This window comes from Eleginops maclovinus, chromosome 2, assembly GCF_036324505.1.
Source record: "Eleginops maclovinus isolate JMC-PN-2008 ecotype Puerto Natales chromosome 2, JC_Emac_rtc_rv5, whole genome shotgun sequence".
In the NCBI taxonomy this organism is placed as follows: domain Eukaryota; kingdom Metazoa; phylum Chordata; class Actinopteri; order Perciformes; family Eleginopidae; genus Eleginops; species Eleginops maclovinus.
Window position 1 is genome coordinate 13,806,078 of NC_086350.1, and position 18,881 is coordinate 13,824,958.

Sequence of the window (18,881 nt, forward strand, 5' to 3'; positions counted from 1 at the left end):
AGGATTCATCTTGTCACTAATGTGTCATTTTCAACCATGAAGAAAAACAACGGACTGTCTTATGGTCAAACATTGCCTGTAAAAAATCATTTTTAAGTCTGAGTCTTAGTTTACTGCATACTGAATTTACTTTATTTCATATTAATTGGGCAACACTCATTGCAATTATTGCTTATATGGCAGTGTTTCAGTAGTTAATACATTCATTAGTAATTTATATATTTGAATGGTAATGCAAACCTTGCTGTAATGTAGTCTTTTCCTATTTAATCACATGACTACACACAATGGACACAAAATGCAGAGAACAATGGTTGCTTCATTCAATATGCATGAAGTGTGAGAGATATGTGATTAAATATTTCCGATGAAGTGTGTGTAGAAAGGAAATGATTGAGTTACACTTCATGTAATAGTCTCCATTCAATCAACTATCCTCATCAAAAAATGATGCCATTTCAGGCAAACATTTGGGAAACAGATGTCCAGACAATGGAGTTGTAAAAAGCCAACTATGATCTATCACACATCTCCCATCATTCTTTTAATTACATCTCTGCTGACATCCAGTGGCCATGTCTAATCACAACAGCACAAATCAACAAGTCTGTGCATCATTGTGAATCCACCCTGCTACTGTTGCCCTTAATATATAAAGACAATGACATGAAAAAACTAAAGTGCAGAGTCTCATCCTCTTAATTCCCTACTACTCCCAAAACTTTCCTTGAAATATAAACCTAAGATCTGAGCCGTGTTTATCCACTTGCACTCTGTGAGAAACACAGACTGCAGTGCTCAACATTTCCCCAAGGCAAACTTCACACCTCTGCTCCCCCCCCCCAGTTTTTCTCTTGACAATGGACACCACTTACAAGCCTGCACTAACCAAAACATTTCTGGAGCCAGACGAAAGCCATCTTTCATCTCAGCTGCCCTGGAGATATGTGCAGACACACTCAATTAAGTGTGGGTATCAGTGTGTCTCTGCCTACTATGCATGCTGTGACATGTTGGAAAAAGGATGTGGGTTAATCTTTGGAGAGTGAACAGGCGATGTTTGATAGGTAATCCCCTTGTCACTTCCCATTAGTTGTTACGTGTCACTGATTGAACAAATCCAACAGGCGCAAGCAGTGTTGCCAAAGTACGTACACTTTAAACAAGTTCTACACTGAGATGTACATACCATAAATTAAAGTAAGATACAAGCTGCCAAGTCCTACTTTACTCAACAAAATACAATTTCCTGGTTTGCTCACAACTATAGCTTGACCTACAGTTTACTGGACAATATGACTGCTTAACATTTACATTGTACAGCAAACTAACTATGAAGGTCAAGTGTTTTTGTCCCAGACAAAGCTCTTAAATTTTCTTCTGACACCGGTCTCTGACCTCCCCATCAGGTTCTTGCCATCTCTTAAAATGATTGGCTAAGTCTTATTCCCTGACAAGGCAAGCCCCGCCCTCAGGCTTTAGTCTCTGAGCTGACTTTGATCCAAGATAACACACCATAAGGTGCTGTTTGCTTTCGAATGTGTGTGGGGGGGGGATCAGTGTGAATGGGTGGCTGGTGTTGTCTATTGTTGAATCTGTTGTTCTGTTTAGCTCAGTTTGTTTTTGAGTGGTTCAGTGGCTTTTCTGGGCTTTGGGAGACAGTGACGCTGCTTTCATCATATGTCAGGAGGATATGGAGAATCACAGACAAGCTGCAGAGGATTTGACAACAACAGGTCAGTCAGCAGAGCCATTCTTTGTTCATACCCTTGACAACTTAGTTTATCTCCCTCACATCTGCGGCAGTGTTGTTGTTTCAATAGGATGTGGCCCCAAAACCCTGGTAAGCCCCCCTCACCCACTCAACCCTATTTAAACACCTAAATAAACAAACAAGCCAGTGCACCCAGGGACTCACACGTTAGACATTAATTACTCACCTGAATTTGCTTGACATTTAACTTAAGTTGAATTCTGTTTTGAAGAAACATGGCAAGTTATTAAGCAGGCGTCTTTAAAAAATATATACTGCCAAGGTTTAATTTTGAATCCATAGCTAATTTATTGTCAGGTCAGGAAAAACATGAAGAGAAACAGGGCTGTAAAAGTGTACTACCACTCTGCTAGATGGCTCTTTTAGCCAAGTCACGCACAAGCCCACTTTAAGGGGATTTGAGGGAATTATGGGACAGAGTGAGTGTGTGTACCCTTGTATTTGTAAATTAAGTGAAGGTTTTAACCTAATTATGTTCCTTAAGACTTGAATCATGTTCTCTCTCCACTCAGAAAGAACTGGTCTCTGAGGCCTGAATCAGCCCAGCAATGGCCCTCAATGAACTGAAATGGAGTTTTTTTCAGGCCAAGGCTCTAGTCCACTCACTGCTGGTCCTCCTGTGTCTGCACACAGCCACAGGTACTGCCACGTCACAGTTGTTCCTATCATAGCCAGAATGAATTGGTGTCTTACACTCTGCATGTGTTTTCATTGGCACAGGAATGTCAGGGTGGGGTGGATGTTTGGATGGTCAGGATATCTTCACAAAAATCCCAGAAAATAGCCATTGGGGAGATGTTGTTGCTGAGGTCATGGCTGAGAGCACAGTGGAGGGGGTTCACTGGAGCCTAGAAGGAAATGATGCTGATTGGTTCTTCTTGGATGAGACAAGCATTCGGCTAAACACATCAGAAGACAAGGTCCTTGACCGCGAGGTAACTGAGTTGGGATATTCCCCGTTAAACACTGATCTGAGATTATTTACAATAGGGAAACCATGAATAAATTGCACACATTGCAAATCGTGTGCGATTCTATTTTACTAAGTCAGGGGAGACTGGGGTAAGTTATATATAAGTTTAGAGCAAACTATTGTTGAAGCTTACAGCCTTGTCCTTGGAACGAACACAATCTCACTTACCAGTACCCTCCTTAGAGCCAGTAGACTTACATCACGGCAGCTGTTAAGGGACCGGATTAGCAATCTCACTCTCTCACAGTCTCTCAATTGATCTACTTCTGAGTCCTTGCAAATCATTTATATTTAAAAACCATCCAGGTCCACTCAAAGTTTCAACACTGCATCTTCATCAAGTAGGCTGAACTTAGCTTTAAGTCACCAAGTGACACCAGGTATGTGTAGAATCATCTTATTGAACAGAATGTTCACAGGAGCATCAACTCCTCGCTTCAGAAATATCTCAAAATGTGGATTTCTTCTTCTTTTTAGCCCTGATGTTTCTTTACTGTATTTTTCTACACTTCACATTCATTCGTGCACATTGAGGTCAAACACAAAACATGTAAGACTAGTCAAACGTGAGAATGGACACAAAAACAAAATGTGTTGTTTGTGTTAAAATGTTTGTCCCTCTGGTTTCCCATCTCTCAGGCTCAGGGTCCTGTATTAATGGCTGAGTTGTCCTGTTATGAGGACGACACACTTCAGGTACGCGTCCGCATCATGCTACCTATAACTCTTCAGTAAATGATACCGCATTCAAACCTCTTAGTTTTAATGTTGTTGTTGTTGTTGTAGGGTGTGTACAGGATCGTGGTGGAGGTCCTCAATGAGAATGATAATGTCCCTGAGTTCACAGAAGACACTGTCACGTCTCTTACTCTCAGTGAGGTATGGCATGTTCACAAACACATGCATGCATACAAAAGTACTAAATTAGAATCGGAGGATGAAACCCTCTTTATTCGTCACATACCTGTACATGCACACAGCAGAGCACACACAGTGAAATTGGTCCTCTGCATTTAACCCATCCTAGTACTAGGAGCAGTGGGCAGCTATTGTGCAGCGCCCGGGGAGCAGGGATTGGAGGTGTCCGGTGCCTTGCTCAAGGGTACCACAGCAGGGCCTAGGAGGTGACCTCTCCAAGTAGCAGTCCACTTTCCATATTTCATGTCTGTTTGGGGACTTGAACCGGCGATTCCCAGTCCAAGCCCCTACTGACTGAGCCACTGCTGGACTGGAAATTAAAGTGCTAAGTTGTTTCCCTGTGTGTTTTCCAGTTGACTCCAGTGAATACTGTGGTTTTTACCATTAAGGCCACAGATGCAGATAATGACAAGATCATTTACTCTATTGACCAGGCATCGGTGAGTTATAGTCTTTTACCGTTCTTGCTCTCAATCACAAAGAAAGAGAGAGAAAGCACCATTGTTCATGTGATTTTGTGTAAATATTTTGCAGCCTGATGCAGAGTACTTCAAGATTAATCTCCCCAACAGTGGAGAAGTGATACTGTCAAAACCTCTTGACTATGAGACCAAAACCCTGCTGACTGTTACAATCCATGCCTCTGTAAGCTATCTACACATCAGAGTAAAAATATCTACATATTTATACAATTTAAATCTATTCCTATGCTCCTATAATACTTCCCAAGAAAAAGAAACTGCAGCGATTGAACTTTACCAATTTAATATCCTCTAAAGAACTGTTGACTTTTCTCAGGAAATGGATACCGCTGAGCACTTCAATACCAGCACCTCCTTAACCATCATCGTCCAGGATGGAGATGACCAGTACCCAGAGTTCCTGCCCTGCATGCTGCTTTTCCAGGATGAGATGAGTCGTATCTGCACCAGCCCTGTGTACACAGTCAATGTCACAGAGGGGGAAGAGGTCTGTTGCGTAACCTTACCCCAATCACACCACACACATATCACAGATGTTAAACAAGTGCATTTATGTTATGTTCAAAAAATAACCACTGCTGTCATCCTGCTAAACTTAACATATATGCTATTCAGATATTTGGTGGTTGTGTTTTCATTAAGAATCTAAAACCAAGCATTAAGACCCATAAATGTGTGACACGTTGCAGGACGTGGTGTTGGACTTCTCTCCTGGTCCCATTCATGCAGTGGATGGAGACAAAGGACTCAGCTCTCCACTCAGCTATGTCTTCTCTCAGGTACAACACACACAAGTGCAATTTAATTTTTAAAATGTGCTTACATGTGTACATGTGTAACTCTGATTGTGGTCATGTTAGGAGACAAGGATGGCCGTTTCCAGATGGACAGAGATACGGGGGAGGTGAAACTGATGCGGGGGGTTGAAGACAGACTCACAACTCCAGAGCTGCATCTACAGGTCATGGTAAGATGCACATACTCAGTGTCCATGGTAAGACATCCACTCTGCAATAACATTTTCTTGCTCCCAGTTACACTCAATTCTTTGTTTTTCTATCTCTTTGCTTTGTCCCAGGCATACCAGGACGATGACCCCAGGAAGTATTCTGTTGCTACAGCTTTGGTCCGAGTTTTGGCAGTGAACCAGTTTCATCCAGAGTTTGACATGGCTGAATATAAAGGCTTTGTAACTGCCACAAAGAGCCCATCCTCTCTGGTCAACACCTATGGCAGCAAAGCCCTGACGTTACACGTACAAGATAAAGACTTTAACGATGTACGTACTACACTGTACTCCACACACAGGACATACTATATGCATGCATGATATTTGATTTATCATCATCACCCATCACTTCCTTTTTCTTTAAAAATTGACAGGGTTTTAATCCCAAGATCCACTTCATCATCAGTCCTACATCCAATCACCCAGACCTCTTCCGTATCACACATGAGGGTCTTCTGATCGCCAGGACCGATCAGCTTAAACCAAAACAGAAACACATTGTAGAGGTGAGCCTCAGTGACAATAACGGTGGTTCTCTATATTTAGGTCTCCAAAATTGTACTTGTGTTGAACTTTATATTTTGTTGGCTAACATTTCACATCCTTTCTTTCCTTTTAAATACCTAAGTGTTCAGATAGATCGTCTTATGTGAAAGCCTAATGAGATAGTGAGTCTATAATTAGGCTGACCACCAGCGCTGGTATGAAAATGTAACAGCCCAGAAGTGATAATACACTTTTAGCATGACAACATACTTTTAAATTATTATTACTTTTTTTATATAATTATTCAAATGCGATAAGAAATCCAATTAACAAACGAAGCTCTTAAATGGTTTTCACTGTTTCATTAATTGGAACAGCAAGGTTGGAAATAAATTAAAAAACTGTTTTGTAAATTGATCAGCGGTAATGCAAAAGTTTTTTTTTAATTAATTGACTAAGAAATTCCAATCAACAAGCATGTCTCTAAACTAACCAAAGATAAGCATGAATTGATATTCATGGACATGTCTTGTTGCAAAAACTGAATATTACATTAGTGAAGCCTTCGGTGAAGCCAGTTCATCAAATTGCACAACTCCTTAGTCTTTCAATAAAATTAAAATATAAATAAAGACACAAAAAAAGATGGTGATGATCTAATAAAACTCAACATACTTTGCAGGTAGCTGCTGTAGACCATGAGTCGGGTGACGCCACCTTTGCTACTGTAGTGGTTGACGTGTTATCTGAGGGACAATCAAGTAAGGACACACTCTGCACGCTGGCATTCAGTGCTGGCTGATGATCAGAATGAACAACTGTGTGTCTGTCTGTACTCTGCAGTCCCTCATAGTCCACTGATGGATGACCGTCTGATCGGCTGCACTATGGGCAAAGCATTTTTTCTGAGCATAGTAATCATGACTGTAATTGGAAGTATAACGTCAATGGGGATGTGGCTGAAGAACAAACAAAAGGGAATGAGGAACCCGCTGGAGAGAGGCTGCGTGGCCCAGGGAAAACATCGCAATGTGGTGAGATCATTCAGCTTCATAACCATATGAACCAATATTTGTTGGTCAGTAAATTTCAGTTTCTGAAAGATTCTCTCCGGCATATTTTTCCACAGAGCTTACGGTGGTTCCAACTGGTGAGTTATTTGATGACAGTTAAAGCTACATTTTATCTAAGGCCTGTATTTCATGTCCCTTTCCTAAACCAACTCCTAATAGTACATTTTTTATGATCTCATCTTCACGATTTACTTATCCTTTTAGTTCATGTCTGAACCTCAAACCTACTAAAAATAAATTCACACAGTTCACACAGCTTGACCAAACAATGCTCAGCACAAGTTTCAACTTATCCGTTGTTTCCAAAGCTTTTGAACACATGTGGCCTTCATCAGCGAATCGAGTTTACTCAGTTTTCATCGAGATGATAGTTGTTTCGAGGTGACTTAAGTTATGAATATAAAATATTAACCCCATTTGCAGATAAAGGCCACAAGATGTGGTCTATAAGCTTCAGGTGGAACAAAGACCTTGGTTTGTGAGTTTTTCTTGCCAAACTGATGCTTCTAAGGAATACATTCATGTTCAGGTTATATTTGAACACCTGAGGCACCTCATAAGTTTGGTAATAAAAATACTCACACAGTAATTGACTCTACCTGTCTAACTAAACGTTAGGCTGCCTGGTAGCCAGAGGGCTTGGCATTTTCTACAAATGTCCCTCTAAAATCAGGATCCTTCTCTCACTCCCTTTCTGCATTACAAAAGCGGTTTATTTTCCACTGTGGTTTCTTTCTAGGCGAGTCACCGTAGTGGCATGTCACACACAGAGGAAGTACCATACAACAATGAAGAATATGGAACTTGCAATCCCTCCTTCATCTTCACAGACAACCCTGGCATCTACACCCACCAAGACCTCCCGTCTTGCCGAGGGCCCGTTCCACCCAAAACGACCGCTGCACCCGACACCAGCTTCATCCCAGCTGAGTCTGCGCTCAGCCCTGTGATCTTCAACAATGTTTTCACACCACCCCAAAGGTCCTTCAGTTTACCTTCCCTTCACCCGGCCTCTGAGGATGTGAGCCCCAAACATACGGCTCAAATTTATGCTACATCTGAAGAATACCCTGACTCACCCTCTGATACATCCATTGACCTCACTGAGGATGTACCAAACATCAGTCCTGGCCCTGCAACACCTGATACAACAAGATCTCCATCCTATCCTGATTCACAAACTACAAAAGCAACCACCAGCGATGACCCCGCTGACAGCTACACCAGCCCCTCCTCTCAATCCAGTGTGCCATTCAGTTTTACCCGAATTGCTTCAGCAGAAATAGACAAACCCTTTCGCAAGCCTCGTGTGAAGACACCCCCATATTCACCTTTACTGTCCTCACCCCTGGCCAAGCAGACGGGTACATCCCCACCTATCCCAGAGCATGCACCTTTAAAAGCCAGGCTTGTAATTATAGATACGTCTCCCCTTGATACTCCTCAAGAGACACCACAGCGAACATCTTTAACTCCAAGCACAGAGGGAGACCAACCCTCCACATCACTGGACCACAAAGAGCACTCAGGTGGGGCTCCAGCTGCCGGAAATCAATCTCAGGTCATGAGGCCCTTTACAAACTTTGAGAAGAAGCAGGGCGTCAGCGGGGTGAGGGATGTGGCTGATGATGGAAATAAGGATGCAGACAAAAACAAGAATGAGGATGATGATGATGATGATGATGAATTAGAGTCAGACGAAGAAGAACTGTTGAAAGTGATGGCTCGTTGTAATCCTATTTTTATCACATTTAATAAGTGATGTCACTATAATATTTTAAATTGACTGACGGGGATACAACAGAGAATGGAAGAGGTTAGGAGAGGTAGATGACACAGACAGCGGACACACAATGTATACTGTAATAAAAACATAAGCATTTAACAACACACTATTATAACACATTATGTTGTTCCATTTAAACCATAATATTAGCATAGATGACAGGAATAAGTGGCTATGACTGCACAGTACAGGGTTAAAAGACAGTCTTTTAAATCAAACTCATCAGGATAAATTTCAAATTTAAGTATCAAGGATACGATGAGCATTGCAAGGTTAGTACAAAAACCCAAAAGAAATCAGTATAAATATATTTTTCTTTTAATGTTTACAAATTATAATGATATTGTGTGTGTCTTTTTTTTAATTAAAAGTAAATCTACATGAAATGAATATTCTCCCTGAAGTTATGCATATCAACTATTAACCCCATTTTCAGATGAAGGCCTTAAGATGTGCTCAAAAGAGTACATCTTCAAACATGTTTTCACACCACCCCAAAGGTCCTTCAGTTTACCTTCCCTTCACCCGGCCTCTGAGGATGTGAGCCCCTCGTTGCAATCCTATTTTTTATCACATTTAATAAGTGATGTCACTATAATATTGGAAATTGAGTGTGACGGGGGGTACAACAGAGTGGAAGAGATAAGGAGAGTTAGATGACACGGACATGAAAATGCTCCACCTCTCTCTATGGGATTAAAGTTCATTTCCAAACTATCTCTGACCACTTTCCCCATATTTATTATTTAAATAGTACTATTATATTTAAAAACTACTGCACACTTTTCATACTTATAGGCCTAGTTTGTTATGCGTCTCTTCAAGATGCGTCCATTTTTGTCTTTAAACATGAACAAAATGTGAACGGCCTACCAAAGCAGAGGAGTTGGTTTACGTACTGAACATGATAACCAACCCACCCCTCCAGACAGAAACAGATGCTAAGGTCTGTGACTTGAATATGATGCTTAATCAAGCCTTGAGAGGCAAGTAACACATTCTGGTGATTCATTTTCAGTTTATTCAAATCACTTTTTTAAAACTGCTGAAAAAAGACGCTCGACAGTTTACATTTTTCTTTTGTGAGGCACACACTGGGGAAAGTAACAGCAATACTTTAAGCTAAATGTGAAAAATGCTAACATGTCAACAATGACAAGGTTAAAATGCTAATGTTTGGCAGGTCTACTATGTCATGTTCCCATTCTTAATGCTAACATAGCAGTTCCACATCTGAGACATTTACATTGTTATAGTAGCTTGGGATAAAATAAAAGGTAAAAAAGAGGCTGCATTCAATACTATAAATACAGCATGTAGAGTTGAGTTCTTATCCGATTAGTAATCTGTTTACTTATTTCATCAATTCAATTTAACCCACATCTTAACACTTTTGTACATTCAATACAAACACAGAGAAGGGAGTCCCTTAAAACTTTGAGGCTAAGATTCTTGATAAATAGTACAAGGGGAACTGAAATAGATACAAGAAAGCTTTTGTTAAGATCATCATTAGAAAATGCATTACATATTCTGTGATACTTTACGAGAGTCATAGATTAAACAAGTTAAGACTCTATTCATCAAAGGGGGATTAGAGGGGAAAGGTTTTTCCTCAAACATGGCAAGAGGAAAGAGTTCTAAGACAACAGCCAACAGAACAGTAGGTCAACAGCCTGAAGTGAAGCAGGAAACAGAGCATTTCCTTATAAGGAATAAAAATAGAAAGAACAGGGTTCCGATGCGGCAGACCATTTTCAACTTCTGCATAATACTATTATTGGTCTGTTTTGCTTTTACCATAAACAACTTTCTGAGAACATTACCTTGGCTCAACAGTGTGACTAACATTACTTTAGTAGCTAACGCCATGTTAACCACACATGACAACTAGCACTTCAAGTCAAATGAATACAGTCGACTAAAGGCTCCGATTGTATTTGTTTTTATTGAGACATTCTTCTCAATCACAAAATCTGGACCTGATTGTTAGAGTGCTCAGTTTGCAGACCGACATCATATTTACAGTAAAGTCTCTAGTGAAAGGGTGGCCGCTGCAGTGAGCCTGTAAAAAAAACATTGTCATATACATTATAGTATACCATAAAAATTCTCAACAGTGGTTATAAATGGTGATAATACAAGCTTAACAAATATATTTAGGAGGGGGAGGTGTTTGTAGGGGGAAAAAGGCTTTTTTTTCATACCACTTACAAAACAGGACAGAATTTTTTGCTTGGCACACAAAATAGTTAGTTCAGCTGAATTCAACCAAACGTAACATAAAAAAGGGAAAATAAGTCAAGAGAACAAGTAATATACGTACACACAGATTCACACGCACACACACACACTATTGAGCTTATGAGGAAAAAGAGAAAGAAGGCAGTGTCGAGGACAAAGCATCCATCAGCCCTTAAATCATAAATTATTGATTCCTTCAACTAACAGACACCGTGTCCTTTTGTAGGACCCACAGCTTGTGTTAACATGGATGCTTTGGGGACCAGTATAGCAAACACAGCGTGGTCCCACTGATAATACTGTATTGCACTAGTCCAAATAGTCTTCATTGTCACTGGAATCTAACGTTAATTCCTGGTTCCAAACTCCTGCCTTCCCACTTTATGATCAACAAAGACTAGAAAAAACAAAGTACAAGTAAATCTGTAACTACAGTATTCAGTTTGGGCCAAATTGTATCAATCGATAGAAGTAGAATAAATATCACTGTCTAGAAATGTGCTTTACTCTTCACATTCCAGTGCATTGCAAAAAATATGTAAATATTGTGTATACAATTTGATCTATTAGGGTTTCATAAAAACGATGGCTATTTCAATTAGTTTTTCTTTTAAAGAGAGACCTATTATCACCTAACACTGTTTGTCTATTACCTGACCTGGAAAAAGGAAGAGTAGTGTGTGGAAGCAGAGCAAAGGCTGGCTAAATATCCCAAACCAACACAGACCTCAGGATGAGGGCACACTGTGTATGTGTAGTGTAAGTGTGTGTACAATGGGACACATTCAACAAATCAAATAAATTATTGTCCGTGGTTTTGGATAAGACAAGCTCATCTAGTTTGAGAAACTCCAGCCGCTGTTAGAGGAGTAAGATGAACAGAGTCCGTGGAGGCAGACGATGTTAGAACTCGTCGTGTCGAGTCAGAGCCTCTCCGAAGTCGGTCGCCTGGCTGCCCACAAACAGGTCGTACTTATCCACGATTTCTGCTTTGGTCAGACGTCCGTCCTGATGGAGTGAGATTTAAAACCACGATAAGCCTTGTATTTGTGTCAGTAGTACGCAAAGAATATGGATATGGAAGTTCTTAGTGTCGTTATTGTAGGCATTTGGTATGTGAAGCATGATCCACACTAGATGCGGGCTATGAAAAAGACATTTTATCTCACCTTAAATCACACAATAATAAGGGCTACAATATAATCTGGGGTGAAATGAGCCTTTATCTCTTTCATTTATCATGCTTTGTAACTGCTGTAAATAAGTAAAATTATAGTTTGCAATGTCTTAAAATGACTGTCAGAAAAACTACAGTGACAAGGTCAGTGTTGGTTACATTACACCCCCAACACAGAAGGACAAGCGTCACTGCATGGCTTGATTATAATAATAAAATAAGAGTTATTAATAATCATTTCATACATATTCTGTTCTTGTTTGTTTCATTAATACTGAAATAGTCATTGTGATATCAGACAAATATACCACACAGTATTTTGTAGTCCTGAAGGACAATCATTCAAACAGACTCCTTTGTAAGTAATGTGAAAGACCACTTTTAAGCATACATACTACTTTCTCTCAATATTGAGTAGAAAAAACATGGAGTAACATTTCTGAAGAAATTCTACAGTACGTACCTTGTCTGTATCTGACTCATAGACCAGATGCTTGGCCTCTGCGTCAGCATGGTCGTAGTCGCTGGGCAGGATCCAGTCTCTGGTCTCCTCCTTGTCCATCTTTCCGTCTTTGTTTTTGTCTCTGAACTCAGTAAACTGTTCCCTCTCTGTCTTCACCCATTCAGGTTCTGTCGAGTCTCCCTCCTGATTGTACATGTCACCTACAGCACAGAAAGATGGGGTTGATGATGGTGCAATGCTTTTTTTGTACAAGAACTTCTAATACTGTCTGTACACTCATTTCATAAGGTTTCCTCCAACATCAACCAATACTCATGTCTTTGTACACTTTTTAACTGTGTATTTATTTATCCTGCTAGATTTGCCACTAAAAACCACATGTGGGACACAATGATTATGCTTATATGAAAATGGGCTTTACGAACTCACCTATGTACTCGTCTAAATCAATTAAACCATCTGCATTCTTGTCAATGTCTTCCATTGTTTCCTATGAGAAAAAAAGAAACCACATGGCAGTGAAAGGGGTGTAAAGCATAGTTATTTTCAACACTAAATCAGAGTTTAGTTTCTTAGTAAGTTTCTGTGTAACTGAATCTAACGCTGAATGTTAAAAGGTAACAATTACATGTTTGCATTCCATCTACTTTTGGTCGATATGACATATGCTTGTATATGGTTCTGTCATTTAAGCGTACTTTATTTTTATGAGAAACATGCATGTCTTGAGACACAATAATAATGTCAGAAAACATTCTCATAACAAGGTGAAATCAATCTATTTTACACCTGTGTGCATTTGTCACTCACCAAAACTACAATGTCTTTCATGTGGTCGTACTCCTCGGGATGAAGGAAGGCTGTGAACTCCTCCTTGTTTGCTTTCAGGTCATGGTCTTGGTCAGCCATTTTGAATCTCCTCTCATCGCGATCCATCATCTGCCTGTAGCTGAAGCCATCATCGGGGTCGGGATCATCTGGAAGTCAGAGTAACAATTACAATTTGTGTCTGTGTCCATGCAGTACACAGGTCAGGGATATATTAATTGGACATAAAGATTGTCTGCAGCTGTACCAAGAATGTAGCCATACGTGGCGTTCTTGTACTCCTCCCAGGACACCATATCATCACCATTGAGGTCATGACTCTTCCACTGTCGATCCACATCATCATAGATCCATTTTTTTTGAGCATGCTTGATCCACCTCTTCATCTCCTCAGCTGTCACAAAGCCATCTTTATCCTCGTCTATACGTTCAACCAACATGCTGTTAGGAAATAAAAGAAAAACAATCAGCTTCCCTCATATGACATTCAGTGGTGTGTCACCTAATATGAACTTAAGTGCTCCTAGAGGACAAACTTGGTCATAACCAAGTCTTCTTGTATTCACACAAATTCAGAAACAGATCTGCACAATCTCGCTGTCATATATTCTTACCCGAGCCTCTCCTTGCTCTCCTCTGGTGTGAGCTGATCAAAGGACTTGGCCTCTTCTTGTCCCAGAAATGCTTCATGGTCATAGTCAAAGTTTTCGTTGTCATCGTGATCTCGGTTGCTGAGGGGTTCATCGTGGTGAATACGTTCCTTCTTCTCTGTGGGTTTGCTGGTGGCGTAGACCACACAGAGAGCAAAGCACATCACAAGGGGTCGCAGCTCCATCCTGGTTATGTGCACACGTCTAGACGAGAGGTAATACAAAAATAAACACCCAAAAGCTATGAGTATGGTGCTCAAATAGTGCATTCTGATAAAAACTGTGTATTACATCTCCTTTTTGTTTTATAAACTAGGACCCTGATAATCTTAGTTTTATAATCTCGTTTTTTTTATTTTTTATCACAGCTTGTAATTTAGGGCTCCTCAACTCTACACATGCCAGTTTAGAAGTGTATGACTCGAGAACATTCCTAGACTATGAGGTTAATTGCTAGGCTAATCTGTTCAAGATGATGCAATCCCTTACTTGCTCCACTTTTGCTACGTTGTGGATGTTGATTTCAAATGCATTGGATTACCACACCAGATAAACAATTCAACAAAAATATTAAAACCATACAAGTGTTGTTTAACTGACTTGTATTTGGAATATATCATAATGCTATAAGTACAATAGGCCTGACATAAAACTCCTATGTCCGTAAAATGATGCTTTTATGGTTGTGTTTAAGCTTTATTTTGTTAAGCTTTATAAAAAATATTCAGAAACCTGCTAGCTTAACAAGTGTTATTAAGAGACTGCCACGTTTCTTTCAAAATAACAGCAGAACCTCACTGTTTGGAGGGGGTGGGGGTGTTAGACCAATTCACTAACTTAATGACGGTGACCGCTAACGTGTCTGCTTTCGTATACAGTATCTTAAGTCTCACTTTTGCACGTCTGGACACGTTACATCCTGCCATGGCCTTTCTGATACGCGTCACTAACACATACTGTAAATATATGTCTTTATAAACAGTCTATGGTCAGTAACAACAGTTTGAGACTGTTACCGTCCAAAATAAAAGGTGTTTTACAAACATTAGAAGGGCTAACCTAGCGTACCGTTAGTTTTTTTTTTACCTAATGACCTGCATTTCCAATCGTCCACTGAAAAAAAAAGCAATAATAAGTCACCATGTAATAGTCCGTATTGAGTCTTTCTAAACACTAGTGATACGACAGACGAATTTCAGTAACTTTTTGTATTTTAAACCAAAATCCGTCAAGAGTACTCACCGGTGTCTTCAGGGAAGTTCGTCGATACCGTTTAAGACCCTCCCCCCGGAAACACACCCATGAACTTCCTGTGCTAAAATGCCAGCTGACCAATCAAGAGCCGAGAAGGAGAGTGCCATGTCGCTCGCTCACTGGTTCACTTCAAGGGAACACCGGTGATTGGATTGGCCGAGAACCGCCACGTCCTCAAAGTCAACAAAACTTAGTTCATTCATAAAACAAACCCCACAGTGTAAGTGACAGGCATGCTCCACATCAGCAGCCCAGAACCATAGATTGTATTTAAAAGAACCCATAATGTACTTGATTTACTGTTTGTTTAACCGTCACATCTTTATAAAGGTTTTAATGAGACAGAGCAGGGTGTACTTTTACAAGAGATTAGTCCGTTGTCTGTGTTGTTTTTAGAATGTGTCATGATAAATCCTTTGAATTTTTTTATCTGCATACCAAATGTACTTACAGCTACAAATAAATAACCTGGCAAACGGTTTGAACCTGGTTAAATTCAATTATTACCTCTGATTAATCACATATATTTAATATATTCCAAGTTTACAATTGCAATGTACCACAAACACCTATAACTTTATTATATGTGATTTTTTGTGCATAGGTTCATGACGAGTATAAAAAAGTTGGAGAAGGCCTGAGATCCGAGAATTGAATTGCCATGATTGCTTCTCTGATATTGTATATATGATAGAAAATACCTTGAATAACTTTTTCGCATATTATACTTAGAAACAAAAGGTAAACAACATTATCTGTAGTAGAAATGTAATGTAATCCACAACAAATACAACACTCAACAAATTAGAAAAGCCTTTATTTCTGCTGGCTTTAACTTCATAAATCAAAAGTCAGAGCAGTGCTGATAAAAAAACATTGATCAAAAGGTCTTCATGCTCTTCCCACTTCTTTGAATGGATACATGACATATTTTCTACTTAAACATTAAAGCTGAAGCAGATTTATCTCCCTCTGCTGGTTAAACATTCATCATGCTAAGTAGAAAAAATACTCAATGATATCAGAGAAGCACAATGACAGGATTTCCTGCTGCTGAGCTCAGCTCTTGACCCACATTTCTGTGACTGCCCTTTCCAAGACCCTTCCTATGTGGAAAGAATGTAATGGATCACATTGTTTGAAAATTTAAATTAAACACATTAAAATCCTATTCCATTTAAGGTTTTATTTAGCCATATTTATGTTGTCCTTCAAATGTTACATTTACTCATTTTTTATTTTAGGGAAGAAAAGGCATTACATGTAAAGCATTGTAAGTCAAAATGTGCATAGTACTGCCACCTCACAGTATGACTGAACTTTTTGAGTCCTCTGGTTCTGACAGTCCCTCCTATACTCACAAACATTTTTAAACTTGTGTAGGAATGTCATAATACAGCAAAGACTGAATATCTCAACCCACTGATGAGTCTTCCAAATCTGTGTTGTCCATAATGTCTTCTGTCTCTCAATGTTTGTTGGCATTTTCTTCTTGATTTGACTGACACAATGTGTCCATCTGTTTACCGCTGTCACCACCTCCTATGGGACCGAAACATAAAGCGTCATATTTCAGTTCTTCAACAATGTTATGCAAGTGAATTCTTTGTAAAGATTAAGACTATTGTTGTTGGATCAGAAGACAAATAATATTGTAAAAAATGAATTAATCACAACAGATGTTGCACCTTGGTGAGTTTAGCAGTTCTGACTGACCTGTGCTGGTTTCACCCTCCTTCTTCTCAACAAGGAATATTCGTTGCATCATCAGTTTTTTAGTGGTGTGGCACATGTACTTGAGCTCTGGACAACTTTCTGCTTTTCCTTGAGAAGTGTAAGCATATAGACAAAAAGCTAAATAAGTCAAAATAAGCAAGAGGAAAAAACTGTAGAAATACAACAATAGACATTGAGAATATCTGGCCTTACCTTTTGTTGGTCCCTCCTCGAACAGCACACAGGTTCCCAAAGCATCTTTGAAGAGCGAATGATGACAAGTAAAATATCAGTTTAACATAATTTTTGAATGATAAATCCATTAAACATAGACACTCTTTTGTTCTCTTCTGTAACATTTCTATTTCCATTCCTTATATCAACAAGTAAAACAAGATTTAGCAATCACTTTGATTTCAAATTTTGAAGTAACAGTTTTGGGGACTTGCTGTTAAAGTTTACAGCTGTCTGTATATTTTTACCTTAGATTTTCAAGATGTGTCCTTACCTTCATATTCCCCAGCAAACACATATTGTCCAACCTGCATCATGGGCTTCTCACTGTCAATATCCTGGGACACACAGACAAAACGAATTGAATGACTGCTGCAGTGACAGTGAGAGACCTTCACAGATATTGATTTAATGAATAGTGGCCAGGCTTCTTCTCTTTCTTTATAACAAAGCAACAGTATTTGATATACTAACCAGTATCTTGCATGTTCCTCGACACTTGGACAGGAAGTCATTGTTGATGATACCAGAGAGCTCCACCACAACGATCTGCTCCTAAACAGATGATAAGACAACTTATAATATGTAAATATACACAGCGACAGCACTGTCTGCTAACAAAGAGTATTATGGTTGTTCAACATCAATAAAGAGTATAAATAAATACATCGTTACCATTTAAATAACATTACCACCAGCCTTGTCTGAAAATGAATGAATTATCCCACTGTTATTAGACTTAACGTTCTAGCAACATTCTTTATATTTAGTCTATGGCTACACGCAGCTAATGTTAGTATCACTAGCTGTAAATGCTAGGTACGTTACTCCAAGTGTATTTCTTACCTCCTCTTCCCATTCATCTTCCATGTCGAAAGTCCTGAAAACTATGGTAAGGAAAGCAATTAATGTAAAACAGGGTTTGGTGTATTGCTATGTATACAAGTCTTCCATGCTTTTTCGAACATTGAACATTGATTCGACAACTTCCGCGAATGTAAGGTGGCCGAGAAGCTATCTGTGTTCTTGTTAAGACTCTGCTTCGCATGTTTTCAGTTACGGACAGCGAACAACGAGGGGCGCTGCTGTTCAGTTTTTGTTGCATGTTTTGTTCCAAATCTATTTATTGTGAACTGGAGAAAAGGAAAAAGAATGAATAACAACTAAATATCCACCTCTCCCTGCCTGCAACCGGGAAGAGGGAGATAGTATCGTTTCCATGTGTTTTTGTGAGGCACTTTGGGCTACCACTGTGTACAAAAGAAGCTCTACAAAAAAAGCGTGATTTGATTTGATTTGACACAACCTACCTACCTACCTAATATAATTTACATTCAGTGTAAATAATATCCTGCTTTTACATTAGCTCAGCTGTTATTGGCTCTTTTTAGTATATATTTTACAGAGATTATTTTTTCTCACACAGTCAATATATATATTTATTAAACTTTTTTGTTCTGTTATACTTTCTATTTTGAGATGTTCATATTAGATGTTTGTTTGTTTATTTTTTCCTCTTTCATTTAAAAATCATGTGTGATGGCATACGTAATGCCATCACAGCAGCATGTAACAATGTATTGCACAATACATACGTATTAGTATGTTATGTTATCTTACCTACCTATTCAATTTACTCACGGTTGAGTATGACTGGATCTAAATATTTGCTACTTGTAGACACACCTATCTACATCCATCTTTAATGTTACTAATGTCCTCCTGCATGAGGCCACAGCGGAGGTGATAAGAGGAGATGAGATGAAACGGGACGATACCCTTTATGATCCCCAAGGAGAAATGTATCTGTCAGA

General features: G+C 39.3%; 3 protein-coding genes across 6 annotated transcripts; 1 reads left to right on the forward strand and 2 right to left on the reverse strand.

Annotated features, from left to right (window-relative positions):
- The first annotated feature begins 1,507 nt into the window (after positions 1–1,507).
- Positions 1,508–10,885, forward strand: LOC134878735 (cadherin-related family member 5). The gene is made up of 16 exons (XM_063904947.1): positions 1,508–1,736; positions 2,287–2,413; positions 2,495–2,709; positions 3,387–3,443; positions 3,534–3,626; positions 4,019–4,105; positions 4,200–4,310; positions 4,464–4,634; positions 4,837–4,913; positions 4,994–5,114; positions 5,226–5,426; positions 5,531–5,662; positions 6,325–6,403; positions 6,486–6,676; positions 6,772–6,792; positions 7,455–10,885. The coding sequence occupies exons 2-16, from the start codon at positions 2,323–2,325 to the stop codon at positions 8,475–8,477; spliced, it is 2,670 nt and encodes an 889-aa protein (XP_063761017.1). The 5' UTR covers positions 1,508–1,736; positions 2,287–2,322; the 3' UTR covers positions 8,478–10,885.
- Positions 10,431–15,190, reverse strand: calub (calumenin b). Of its 3 annotated transcripts, none has more exons than XM_063904926.1 (7): positions 15,106–15,190; positions 13,828–14,067; positions 13,461–13,654; positions 13,196–13,362; positions 12,815–12,875; positions 12,386–12,585; positions 10,431–11,753 (listed from the first exon to the last, which is right to left on the reverse strand). In XM_063904926.1, exons 2-7 carry the CDS (start codon positions 14,046–14,048, stop codon positions 11,649–11,651), a joined length of 948 nt encoding a protein of 315 aa, XP_063760996.1. In that variant the 5' UTR covers positions 14,049–14,067; positions 15,106–15,190; the 3' UTR covers positions 10,431–11,648. The 3 variants fall into 3 exon arrangements, with proteins under 3 accessions (XP_063760996.1, XP_063761005.1, XP_063760988.1); XM_063904935.1 differs by lacking the exon at positions 15,106–15,190 and adding an exon at positions 15,004–15,025; XM_063904918.1 differs by lacking the exon at positions 15,106–15,190 and adding an exon at positions 14,950–14,976.
- Positions 15,191–15,918: 728 nt separating this feature from the next.
- gtf3c6 (general transcription factor IIIC, polypeptide 6, alpha) lies at positions 15,919–18,109 on the reverse strand. 2 transcript variants are annotated; one of them, XM_063898129.1, is made up of 6 exons: positions 17,914–18,109; positions 17,542–17,622; positions 17,342–17,405; positions 17,047–17,091; positions 16,834–16,941; positions 15,919–16,659 (listed from the first exon to the last, which is right to left on the reverse strand). In XM_063898129.1, exons 1-6 carry the CDS (start codon positions 17,935–17,937, stop codon positions 16,586–16,588), a joined length of 396 nt encoding a protein of 131 aa, XP_063754199.1. In that variant the 5' UTR covers positions 17,938–18,109; the 3' UTR covers positions 15,919–16,585. The 2 variants fall into 2 exon arrangements, with proteins under 2 accessions (XP_063754199.1, XP_063754207.1); XM_063898137.1 differs by having other exon boundaries at positions 17,542–17,616; positions 17,914–18,074.
- Between the last annotated feature and the right edge of the window lie 772 nt (positions 18,110–18,881).